The sequence below is a fragment of the Ovis aries genome, chromosome 7 (assembly GCF_016772045.2).
Source record: "Ovis aries strain OAR_USU_Benz2616 breed Rambouillet chromosome 7, ARS-UI_Ramb_v3.0, whole genome shotgun sequence".
NCBI classification, from domain to species: domain Eukaryota; kingdom Metazoa; phylum Chordata; class Mammalia; order Artiodactyla; family Bovidae; genus Ovis; species Ovis aries.
In genome coordinates, this window is record NC_056060.1 from 49,759,668 (window position 1) to 49,772,910 (window position 13,243).

The 13,243-nt window shown below is 37.4% G+C and overlaps 1 protein-coding gene across 1 annotated transcript in view; it reads left to right on the forward strand.

The window, feature by feature from the left end:
* ADAM10 (ADAM metallopeptidase domain 10) overlaps positions 1 to 13,243 on the forward strand; it is a 136,038-nt gene that overhangs the window by 81,718 nt on the left and 41,077 nt on the right. The window contains exons 5-6 of the mRNA XM_004010565.6: positions 889 to 989; positions 11,436 to 11,585. Of these exons, the coding sequence (XP_004010614.1) occupies positions 889 to 989; positions 11,436 to 11,585 (251 nt within the window). The remainder of the gene's footprint in view (positions 1 to 888; positions 990 to 11,435; positions 11,586 to 13,243) is intronic.

Below are 13,243 nucleotides of genomic sequence, written 5' to 3' on the forward strand. Positions count from 1 at the left end.
AGAGAGTGGAATAAACTTTTAAACGACTACACTAAATTGAACAGCTGTCTGTAAATAGAAACAATTCAGTTAAAGCAAAATTAATAATTGTTTAATTAGAAAGGGAAAACAAATGATGATAAAATAGTTACTGCTTTGTAAAGCATTCACTTGAATTATACATTGAAGAAGTTTAAACTCAGTCTACTTTTACCATGCCGTGGAGCATGTTTCTATATTACTTTCCTTTAAGGCTAGTTGGTATTCATTGAAGGAATTCAAACAAATAAATATTATATTAGCCTAACTAGTTCAGATTGAAGTAGTTTTATATATTTGCAAAATAAGAAATTTAATGTGTTTGACAGGAAAGTTATAAATTACAAAATGAAGTAAATTGCAGTCTTAAAATGCTCTATTTATCTGAAGTGGGCAAGGTTTGGAAATTTAAACCCAGAATAAAGAATGATTATTGTTCTTTTTTAGAACTCACAAATCATTTATATGAAAAAAGCCTAGAGACCAGTGATGTTGAAGGAGAACTTTGGAACCTGCCAAACTTTTTTAAAAAGGAAGTTTATTTATTTATTTGGCTATGCCAGGTCTTAGGTGTGGCATGTGGGATCTTTGGTTGCAGCATCTGACCTCTTAGTTGTGGGTTCTAATTCTCTGACCAGGAATCAAACCTGGACCTCCTGCATTGGAAGCATGAATTCTTAACCATTGGACCACCAGGGAAGTCCTCACTTGTCATATTTTAAAATTAGAATACCTAGCATAATGCCTTTCCCACTGGTGCTCAATAAGCATTTTGGCTTTCATGAATTATGACGGTTACATTTTTGTTTATAAGATAATTTGTCATATCTTAACATGTGACAGTAATAGCATTTCTTCTTTGTGTTTTAGAGTATCCCCATAAATATGGTCCACAGGGGGGTTGTGCAGATCATTCAGTGTTTGAAAGGATGAGGAAATACCAGATGACTGGTGTAGAAGAAGTAATACAGGTAAGATTTTATTACAAGTTTGTGTGTCAGAAATGAAAGTGAAATTGTGCGTGTGTGTTTCTGCATTTAAGATGTGTGTTCTAGGATTTCTAAAATATTTATACTATTGTCAGGAAATATTTATATTTCTTAATGCTCAAAGAGGCCAGATAACTTGCTTATAATAAAATGTGATGCTGAGATTTGAATACAGTCTGCATGATCCCCAAATCATAACATGTCCAAAATATTCTCTTACATGATTTATCATAAAATTAAAAGTATTCAGTCTAAACATGTGTTTCATATAAATATCAGTGTTTGTATTAGTATGAAAATTAGTGACCAACTTCCCCAGGTTTGCCTGGGACATCTTCATTTTACCATTGAAAATCATGTGTCTAAGCAAACTCAGATGGTTAGTTACCCTAATAAAAATCACAGTGCTTTTAACGTTTTAATTGTAAGTTTTTCTGTTGTTGACTATTGACCTTTGATTCTTTTTTGATTTTATTTTATTCATAGGTGATAGTTTTGTAGTTATTTAAAACACAAGTTTAAACTTTTTAAAGTTTTGTTTTTATAGTAAAAACATTTATCATGTATTTTGAACATACTTTCTAAAAGTAGTAGGGTAGATTAACATTTCTTGAGTCACAAATGCAAATTTGTATGTTTCTTAGTCTGCAACATGGCATAAGATTATACCATTTCAAATGGGTCTTTCAAGTCTAAGTGAGATTTTATTCTTATATTCACTGAACAATTTTCTGTTGATCTCCCATATATTAGAATATCTGTGGCAGGTTCTGGAAATATGTGGAAATTAAGATGAAGGCTTATCCCCACAAAGTTTATGGTTTAATTGGAGACACAGAAAAATTGAAGGTAGTAAGAAATACAGAATTAAGGTAAGAGTTCATACTTGTGGGTGGTATTCTACCCACAAAAAGACTAGTTAACCTAGCCTCAAAAGTGTTTGAGGACAATAATCAGAAACTAAAAGAATAAGAAGTTAGATTGACCATGAAGAGATGGAAAGAGAAGGAACAGTGTATACAAGGCCAGAGAGATAGCAGTACCAGTAAAGAATTCTTAGCTTCAGGCTAGGAGTGAAAAACTAGAGACTGGGAGACTAATTAGAAGTTGTTACAATTATTCAGTTGGGAAATGATAGTCACTTGTATTGAGGTGTTGACAATGTGGATAGATAGGCAGAAACCATAGATGAGTAGGTATAATAGAGTTTATCAGTGGCTAGATATAACATTAATATACAAAAGGTTATATATATTTTTTATATTAGCAGTAGACCACCAAAAATGTAATGCAAGAGTGGACATCATTAAAAATAGTGTCAAGAATATCATCTGTCAAAGAGTTAATGTAACAAAGAAAGACCTATATAAGGAAAATTATAAAACTTTATAAGAAATGTTACAGGTGACTGATTTTATTATGGAGAGATACATTCCATCAGTTCCATTAATGGAACTGGTAAACTAATAGAAAAACATTAATTTTCCTCATATTGCTTTATTGATTCAATGCAATTCTGTGTAAATTACAACATGATTATTCATAGCACTTGATGGTTCTAAAATGTTTGAAGAAAAAGTGAAGGCTAAGAAGAAATAAGGCCCATCTAAAGATGGTGAACAAGAAAAAGATTTACCCTGGAAGATATTAAGACTTACTAAAGTAACTGAGAGAGTACTTTTAGCATAGGGATGAACAGATTGACCAGAGGGATAAAATTAATTGCCCAGGAGCAGATCCATACAGATATGAAACTTATGTTATGTGGTAGATATAAAATCTCAAAGGGAAAATAGAGACTGTTGAATAAATGGAACCAAAAAAGTGTTTATCCATTTGGAGAAAAAAAGAAGTTGTATATTTACCTCATATTATATTTAAAACAAAATTCGGTAAGTACCGCAGGTCTGAAACAAAAACTTTGAAACTCTTAGTAGAACAAGTGGGTGGAAATTTCCCTTTCTAGTTATGCTAAAGTGACTGGCATCCAGCTAGCCGTTCTGCAAAAAACAACTGGAAAAACAAAAACCAAAAAAAAAGCCCCAATTATTTTCAAATATTGGCCAACAGGCAATGCAGGATTGACATCCCTGAGAAAGGAGAAATAAATATCTCTGATTTCTATGACTTTTTGACTGGAGGCAAAATTTCAGGAATGGCACAATGAAGGGCACTTCAAGAAGAGTACGAAACACATAGCACTCTTGCAGAGTTGAAGAGACAGGTTAAGATTCAGAAAGGCTGAGGTATCTGGATTTATGGACATAGTACCTGGGAGGACGAGGCAGCTAAGCTGATAAAGAGCTCTAGATATCTGCACAGTGGTCACCTGGAATCTTAGCTGGATTCCACCCTATGCACATACAAGGTGAGATTCTATGAGAAAACTACCCGAGAAAGAAAAACTACTGAGCAATCTATGAACTAAACACCTATCAAAAATTGTACTTGGTAGAGGTTCCAGCCCACGCTTGGAATAGGCTAATCTCACCCTAGTCTAAAGGACTACTCCAGACTTGTCCTAACTAAGCTGAAAAACCAAGCTTCAGAAAGATCAAAGTGCTTTTCAAGTAAATTAGCCACCTATCTTCTCACTGGAGAAGGGAATGGCAAACCACTTCAGTATTCTTGCCTTGAGAACCCCATGAACGGTATGAAAAGGCAAAAAGATAGGACACTGAAAGATGAACTCCCCAGGTTGGTAGGTGCCCAATACGTTACTGGAGATCAGTGGAGAAATAACTCCAGAAAAAATGAAGACATGGAGTTAAAGCAAAAACAACACTCATTTGTAGATGTGACTGGTGATAGAAGCAAAGTCCGATGCTATAAAGAGCAATATTGCATAGGAACCTGGAATGTTATGTCCATGAATCAAGGCAAATTGGAAGTGGTCAAACAGGGGATGACAAGAGTGAACGTTGACATTCTAGGAATCAGCGAACTAAAATGGACTGGAATGGATGAATTTAACTCAGATGACCATTATATCTACTACTGCGGGCAAGAATCCCTTCAAAGAAATGGAGAAGCCATCATAGTCAACAAAAGAATTTGAAATGCAGTACTTGGATGCAATCTCAAAAATGACAGAATGATCTCTGTTCATTTCCGAGGCAAACCATTCAATATCATGGTAATCCAAGTCTACACCTTGACCAGTAATGCTGAAGAAGCTGAAGTTGAACGGTTCTGTGAAGACCTACAAGACCTTCTGGAACTAACAGCCAAAAAAGATGTCCTTTTCATTATAGGGGACTGAAATGCAAAAGTAGGAAGTCAAGAAACACCTGGAGTAACAGGCAAATTTGGCCTTGAAGTACAGAATGAGGTGTAAGGCAAAGGCTAATAGAATTTTGCCAAGAGAACGCACTGGTCATAGCAAACACCCTTTTCCAACAACACAAGAGAAGACTCTACATATGGACATCACCAGATAGTCAATACCAAAATCAGATTGATTGTATTCTTTGCAGCCAAAGATAGAGAAGCTCTATACAGTCAGCAAAAACAAGACCGGGAGCTGACTGTGGCTCGGATCATGAGCTCCTTATTGCCAAATTCAGACTGAAATTAAAGAAAGTAGGGAAAACCACTAGATCATTCAGGTATGACATAAATAAAATCCCTTACGATTATTCAGTAGAAGTGAGAAATAGATTCAAGGGGTTAGATCTAATAGAAAGAGTAGATAGATCTGTAGACTGCTTAGATCTGATAGATAGAAGAACTATGGACAGAGGTTTGTGACATTATACAGGAGACAAGGGAGCAAGACCATCCCCGAGAAAAAGACATGCAAAAAAGCAAAATGGCTGTTTGAGGAGGCCTTACAAATAGCTGTGAAAAGATGAGAAGTGACAAGCAAAGGAGAAAAGGAAAGATATACCCATTTGAATGCAGAGTTCCAAAGAATAGCAAGGAGAGATAAGAAAACCTTCCTCAGTGATCAGTGCAAAGAAATAGAGGAAAACAATAGAATGGGAAAGACTAGAGATCTCTTCAAGAAAATTAGAGATACCAAGGGAACATTTCATCCAAAGATGGACTCAATAAAGGACAGAAATGGTATGGGCCTAATAGAAGCAGAAGATATTAAGAAGAGGGGCAAGAATACACAGAACTGTACAGAAAAGATCTTCACAACCCATATAATCACGAAGGTGTGATCATTCACCTAGAGCCAGACATCCTGGAATGTGAGGTCAAGTGGGCCTTAGAAAGCATCACTATGAACAAAGCTAGTGGAGGTGACGGTATTCCAGTGGAGCTATTTAAAATCCTGAAAGATGATGCTGTGAAAGTGCTGCACTCAATATGCCAGCAAATTTGGAAAACTCAGCAGTGGCCACAGGACTGGAAAAGGTCAGTTTTCATTCCAGTCCCTAAGAAAGGCAATGCCAAAGAATGCTCAAACTACCGCACAGTTGCACTCATCTCACATGCTAGTAAAGTAATGCTCAAAATTCTCCAAGCCAGGCTTCAGCAATACATGAACTGTGAACTTCCTGATGTTCAAGCTGGTTTCAGAAAAGGCAAAGGAACCAGAGATCAAATTGCCAACATCCACTGGATCATCGAAAAAGCAAGAGAGTTCCAGAAAAACATCTATTTCTGCTTTATTGACTATGCCAAAGCCTTTGACTGTGTGGATCACTACAAACTGTGGAAAATTCTGAAAGAGTTGGGAATACCAGACGACCTGACCTGCTTCTTGAGACATCTGTATGCAGGTCAGGAAGCAACAGTTAGAACTGGACATGGAACAACAAACTGGTTCCAAATCAGGAAAGGAGTACGTCAAGGCTGTATGTTGTCACCCTGCTTATTTAACTTCTATGCAGAGTACATCATGAGAAATGCTGGGCTGGAAGAAGCACAAGCTGGAATCAAGACTGCCAGGAGAAATATCAATAACTCAGATAGGCAGATGACACCACCCTTATGGCAGAAAGTGAAGAGGAACTAAAAAGCCTCTTGATGAAAGTGAAAGAGGAGAGGGGAAAAGTTGGCTTAAAGCTCAACATTCAAAAAACGGCATCCGGTCCCATTGGAGACAATGAGAGACTTCATTTTTTGGGCTCCAAAATCACTGCAGATGATGACTGCAGCCGTGAAATTAAAAAATGCTTACTCCTTGGAAGCAAAGCTGTGACCACCCTAGACAGCATATTAAAAAGCAGAGATATTACTTTGCCAACAGAGGTCTTTGTAGCCAAAACTATGGTTTTTCCAGTAGTTATTTATGGATGTGAGAGTTGGACTAAAAAGATAGCTGAGTGCCAAAGAATTGATGCTTTTGAACTGTGGTGTTGGAGAAGACTCTTGAGGGTCCCTTGGACTGCAAGGAGATCGAACCAGTCAATCGTAAAGGAAATCAGTCCTGAATGTTCATTGGAAGGACTGATGCTGAAGCTGAAACTCCAATACTTTGGGCATCTGATGCGAAGATTTATTTCACTGGAGATAACCCTGATGCTGGGAACGATTGAAGGTGGAAGGAGAAGGGGTGACAGAGGATGAGATGGCTGGATGGCACCACAGACTCAGTGGACATGAGTTTGAGTAAACTCTGGGAGTTGGTGATGGACAGGGAGGCGTGGCGTGCTGCAGTCCATGGTGTCACAAAGCGTTGGACACAACTGAGAGACTAAACTGAACTGAACTGATTAGAACGACGCTCAGTAGTGCTTGTTAAAAAAGGACACTGAATGTAGATACTCAGTGATTTCACATTTAGAATGTAAGACGTTCAGAAAACATTGCTGGATGACAGGAAGCTCAAGAAGTTGAAATATGTGATCCATGATCAGGATAAGAAAAACAACCAGATAGAAACAGACTAGAAATTACACGTATTAGCATACAAGGACTTTAAAATAACTATTACTAATATGTTTAAAAATTACTGAAAACAAAGAGAAGAGAACAGTGATTATAATGAAAGAATCAGTTATAATCCCCCTGTGAGGATTTAGCTAATAATGAACAAATAGATTTTCAAAGTTATGTGGAAATGTAAAGGACCTAGAACAGCCAAAAGAATTTTCAAGAAAGAACAAAAGCCAGAGGACTTAGCACTACCTGTATTTGAGACTTAACTATAAAGCTGCAGTCATCAAGATGGTATCATCCTGACCTCAGGATAGCTTTATTACAGGTTATGGAATGGAATAGAGAGTCCATATCCAAATGGTCTGTTAAATTTCAGAAAAGTCCAAAAGTAAGTTAAAGGACAGAAGAGAGGTCTGACAAATGAAAGGAAAAGTGAAAGTCACTCAGTTGTATGTGACTCTTTGCAACCCCATGGACTATACAGGCTGTGAAATTCTCCAGGCAAGAATACTGGATTGGGTAGCCTTTCCCTTCTCCAGGGGATCTTCCCAACCCAGGGATCGAACCCAGTTCTCCTGTATTGCAGGTGGATTTTTTACCAACTAAGCCACAAAAGAAGCCCAATAATACTGGAGTGGGTAGCCTTTCCCTTCTCCAGCATATCTTCCTGATCCAGGAATCAAATCGGCATCCTCTGCATTGCAGGCGGATTCTTTACCGATTGAGCTATCAGGGAAGGTCTGACAAATAGTACTGTAAAAAAAAAAAAAAAAAGAACCTCCACTTATACTGTTATGTGCTGTGTGCTCAGGCGCTTTAGTTGCTTCTGACTCTGTGACCCTATGGACTCTAGGCCACCAGGCTCCTCTGTCCATGGGATTCTTCAGGCAAGAATACTGGAGTTGGTTGCCATTTCCTCCTTCAGGGGATCTTACCAACCCGGGAACTGAACTCTCATCTGCCTGTGTCTCCTGCATTGCAGGTGGATTCTTTACCCACTGAGCCGCCTGGGAAGCCTGTTTATACCATTATACCTTATACAAAATTGATAATAAATCTGCATAAAGGTAAAACAGAAATTTCTAGATTGAAGCATAGAAATTTTTGTGACTTTGAAATAGAAAACAGTTTTCTTAGGACACAAAAATAGCCTGCCTCCCATCCTCCCCACCCAAAATTACAAGTTTGACTCTGTTAAATTAAGAACTTCTCATTAGATATAGTTAAGAAAATGTAAAAAAGAAGCCGCAGACTACGAGCAAAATGTCAGCAGTATGTATAAATAACAGAAGGCCTCTCCAGAATATAATAAGAACGCTTAAAGTGAAAGTGACAGTCATGTCCGATTCTTTGCAACCACATGGGCTACACAGTCCATGGAATTCTCCAGGCCAGAATACTGGAGTGGGTCCTTTCCCTTCTCCAGGAGATCTTCCCAACCCAGGGATTGAACCCAGGTCTTTTGCATTGCAGGCAGATTCTTTACCATCTGAGCCTCAGGGGAAGCCCAAGAACTCAATTAAAAAGAAACCCATAAACCTCAATTAAAAAATGGGCAAAAGCATTTGCCCATTTTTTTATTTTAAAAAAAATAAATAAATAGAAAATGGGCAAAAGCATTTGAAAAGACACTTGACAAAAGAAGATATTAAAAAATATTTTGTATTTTGAGATAGAGAAACTCTTTAATAAGGCATGAAATCGTTGACTACTAAAAATTGGTGTATTTCACTATATGAAAATTAAGAGTGAAGGACACCTTACAGTGAAGACAGTTATGAACTCTGAGACTATGTTAACAATACATGACATTGACAAAGAATTGTTTCCAAAAATAGAGAAGTAGTCCTCCTGCTTAGAACAGCTAATAAACCAACCTGACCTCAAAATATGAATATTAAAAAAGTGTTTATGTTTATTTATATTTGTATCTGCATATGTGTGTGTCTGTTTCAAGGCATTAGAGAAATAACAGGGCTCTGAAGAAGTGTGGGGACAGATCTTTGGGGAGAAAGAGCGCACTTAGGAGAGTGACCCTGACGCTTTGGGCTACCTTTTCTCTAGCTATATCTTCCAGTTCCTGGGTAGAAGTCTCCAGGTTCTTGAGGCTAATGATAAAAGTACTGTTTAGGGACTTTATGTTGGGATCGTGAATGAAGGAAGGGCTGCTCTCTAGAAGTAAAAGTGAATCAGAAAGTGTTCTACCTCCCCTCACAGGGGTTAGAGTTTCTCACCACATCTTCTTAATCTCTGACTGAATTAAGGTAATGGAGGATTACTAATGCACCGAGCCTCATTGCTTGCCAGAGGTGAAAATATTGATAGATCTTGAGAAAGATATCATTACTTGAAGCCTCAGATTATGTCTCTGATTTTCCATGTACATTGTCCAGCCCTGAGTTCAAAATAATCAGCATATTAACAAATAAGACAACATGGTAGAAGAGAGGGAAAAAATTATTTACCGAACATTAGTCATTCAGGATTAAATGACCGGGTCTCTCTTGGTGGTCTAGTGGTTAAGATACTACAGGGAGGATGGTTTTGATCCCTGGTCAAAGATCCCACATGCCTCATGGTATGGCATAGCCAAAATATAAGAAATAGAAATTTAAAAAGAAAGATAAACAACAGGTGTACACACTCAAAAAGGTTTAGCTGAGGTGTCAGACATGTTAACAACCTAAAGGTATCTGAATAATGAAATGATCAGACATAGATACAGACTTTATAGTATGTTCAAGTACATAAAAACAAAATTAAAAATTTCAGCAGAAAATTGGAAGTGAACAGAAGATCCTAATGGAAATTCTAGAACTGAAAAATATAACAACAGAAACCAAGAATTTGATGAACTTAGACCTGGATAGTATGTCCTAAGAAAAAGAGTAAACCGCTTAGAAACAAATGGGTAGAAAATACAGAAATGAGTTTCAGAGACATAGTGAAACATCAGAAAGGTCTGAAGTATGTGTAATTGATATCTCAGAAGGAGAAAGCCTGAGAGTGAAATAGAGACATGGTGGCTGAGAATTTCCCGCATAGGACAGAGAAAACCAAACAACAAATGTAGTAGACCCTGTTGTTAGTGCAGGACAGATCTTTCATGAAGAAAATTATACTTTACACAGTATTAGGAAAGCCTGAAGACTGAAGATACACTCTTAAAAACAACCAGTAAAAAGTCCAGTCACCTTCAAAGCAGCAGCAGTAAAAATGACAGCTCGTTTCTCATTGGAAACAGTTGAAACCAGAAGACAATGGAATGTGCTGAAACAGTAACTGCCATCCTAGAATGATGTACTGAGTGAAAATAGATAAAAGTACAATGAAGACAGTAACTAAGAGAACAAACATGGAGTTGTCAAGGGAGAAGGAAATTATAAAATGTGAGTGTAAATTTGGAATTGTGGCTTAAAATTTAAGTTGAATTCTCTATTACTGTCATTGCAGTTCACTTAACATGGTGCTTTTAGATGCCAGCAAATATTTAAATCTTTAGATTCAATAGCAGTGTTATTTTTTTAAACAAATACTTATTGAGTGTCTCCCATTTGCCTGTGAAGTGTGTGTTGCCAGCTAGCAGTATAGTAGGAAGCAAACGCAGAGATAGTTTCTTCTTTCCATAACTCATATTCTAGTGGTTGAAGTAATGGTGGTGGACTGGGCACAGAAAATAAATAACCACATGATTAACTGTGACGGACATGGGTGCATGGTTCTATGAGGTGTAAAATGGGTGATTTAACCTTTGCTAAGTCTGAAGAAAGAAGTTGACTAGATCAGGGAAGGCAGTATCACCATGTGCAAAATACTGTGAAGGGATACAGATGATGTGTTGCAGGATTGGAAAGAAGTTCTGTTTAGCTGTAGCAGAGAGAGCTAGAGTTGGGTAGTGCTGTAAGGTCTCTCTGTGAAGTAATATGAAATGAGACAAAACTGAACAGGTAAACAGAGTCTGTAGTGTTGACTAGGTGGTACGTATAAAGGGTTTATGATTTTATTCTTAGAGTGATAGGAAGTCATTAAAATACAGATGCAGATGGGTAATATTTTCAAAATCGTGTTTTGAAAAGATTGCAGTTTAAAGATCAGATTGAAGGTCAGCCATGGACAGAGATGGATTCCCATCACTTTCAGTGCAATACTCTAGGTAGTAAGTGATGGTGGCTTGGGCTAATGTGATGGACTAGAGGTAATGTGGGCAGATGCCCTAAGTACTTAGATGCTAAATTTGACACAGCCGGGTGATGGATTGGTAGAGGAAGATGTCAAAGTATTATAGACGACTGTAAGACTTGCTTTATGTGTATGTGTATACACACAGACAAACACACACACACACACACACGCATGATTACATATTAAATGGTATGTTTTGAAAATGTTTCAAAGTTAAAGAATTGTTTGAATAAATAAATCATCTATACAGTAGAATGTTACGAGACTGGAAGTGGTGTTTAGAAATTTTAAACAGTGTGAGGAAATAATAATAAAATGGAAAATGAAGTTGTTTAAAATGTATATGATTGATTATATAAATTATGATAGTGAAACATGCTAATGATCAGAAATAACTCTTTTGACATATAGACACCTCAAGAAGAACATGCTATTAATGGTCCAGAACTCCTGAGGAAAAAACGTACAACTGTAGCTGAAAAAAATACTTGTCAGCTTTATATTCAGACTGATCACCTGTTCTTTAAATATTACGGAACACGAGAAGCTGTGATTGCCCAGGTATCTATAATTTTGCTACTATTTTAGTTTTGATATTCTCATATTGTTTCATTATACCTATATTTTCCTCTAAAAGTTAAAGTTAGTGCATATCTTATTTTGGAAAAGTAAAGAGTATGTATTTTCAGTTGTGATGTGATAAAATATGTAAGATAAGAACACAAATAACTGAAAGACCAGTTAGGATATTTTAGTGTCATTCGAAAGAGAGATTTAAGAAAATGATTCCATGAAAAAGATGCTGGCACTGGAGCTTAGCTTTGAAAAGAGGGTTAGATTATCATTTGTGGTCTTAAAGGAGAGAAAGGTAGAAGAATCCTAATAAGAGTATTTAATTTCTATTCTGTATTCTCATTATACTTAGCACTCTGTGTGCTGTGTGCTTAGTTGCTCAGTTGTGTCTGATTTTTTGAGACCCCATGGACTGTAGCCCACTAGGCTGCTCTGTCCATGGGGATTCTCCAGGCAAGTATACTGGAGTGGGTTGCCATGCCCTCCTCCGAGGGATCTTCCCCACCTAGGGTTAGAACCCAGGTCCTCCCACATTGCAGACAGATTCTTTACTGTCTGAGAAGCCCACTCTATAGTTACACTGTTATCTGCATTTGTATCTTTTCAACCCTTCAGTTTAGTTCAGTTCAGTCGCTCAGTCGTGTACGACTCTTTGCAGCCCCATGGACTGCATGCAGCATGCCAGGCCTCCCTGTCCATCACCAACTCCCAGAGTTTACTCAAACTCACGTCCATTGAGTTGTGATGCCATCCAACCATCTCTCATCCTCTATCGTCCACTTCTCCTGCCTTCAATCTTTCCCAGCATCAGGGTCTTTTCAGATGAGTCAGCTCTTCGCACCAGGTGGCTAAAATATTGGAGTTTCAGCTTCAACATCAGTCCTTCCAATGAACACCTAGGACTGATTTCCTTTAGGATGGACTGATTGGATCTCCTTGCAGTCCAAGGGACTCTCAAGAGTCTTCTCCAACACCACAGTTCAAAAACATCAGTTCTTCGGTGCTCAGCTTTCTTTATAGTCCAGCTCTCACATCCATACATGACTACTGGAAAAACCCTTATTAAAGTATAAATGTTTTGGAGATGCTCTTCAAAATATCCTTCATTTTGAAGGTATCCATTGAGTTTGATTAATGTGTTTTGAGTCCAGGGATTTGAGACTGAGATGGTGGAGGTGTCATTAGTACAAATGGTGAACTTGTTTTGTTGGTGGTAATGAACTTACTTTTAGACATGTTTTAAAAACCCATGTACATGATTGTCCCTTTAGGGTATTGAAAATATAGAATTGGAGCATGGGAGTAGTTAGCCTTGAGCTTTCTGCATGGAGTTTAAGGGTTTAAGAGATAGTTAAAACAAGGAAAGAGAATGAAAGGGAGAGAATGAAATCAAAAGGGAAGGAACTGGGAGATAAAATCTCTTTATAGTGAATAGGATGAGGAGGAGAAAACTATGGGCTAAAATGTAATAGTTAAAGAGGTAGGAGATGAAGTAGGATCAATCAAGGAATAAGAAAAGTTTCAAATTAAATGCATAGCCAGTATTCTCATATTTGGAGATATCAGAGAGAATGACTTCAGTGTGTTAATTAACTTGATGGGAGGGATCCTTTCCCAATGTGTGTGTTTGTTAAATTGTCATGATG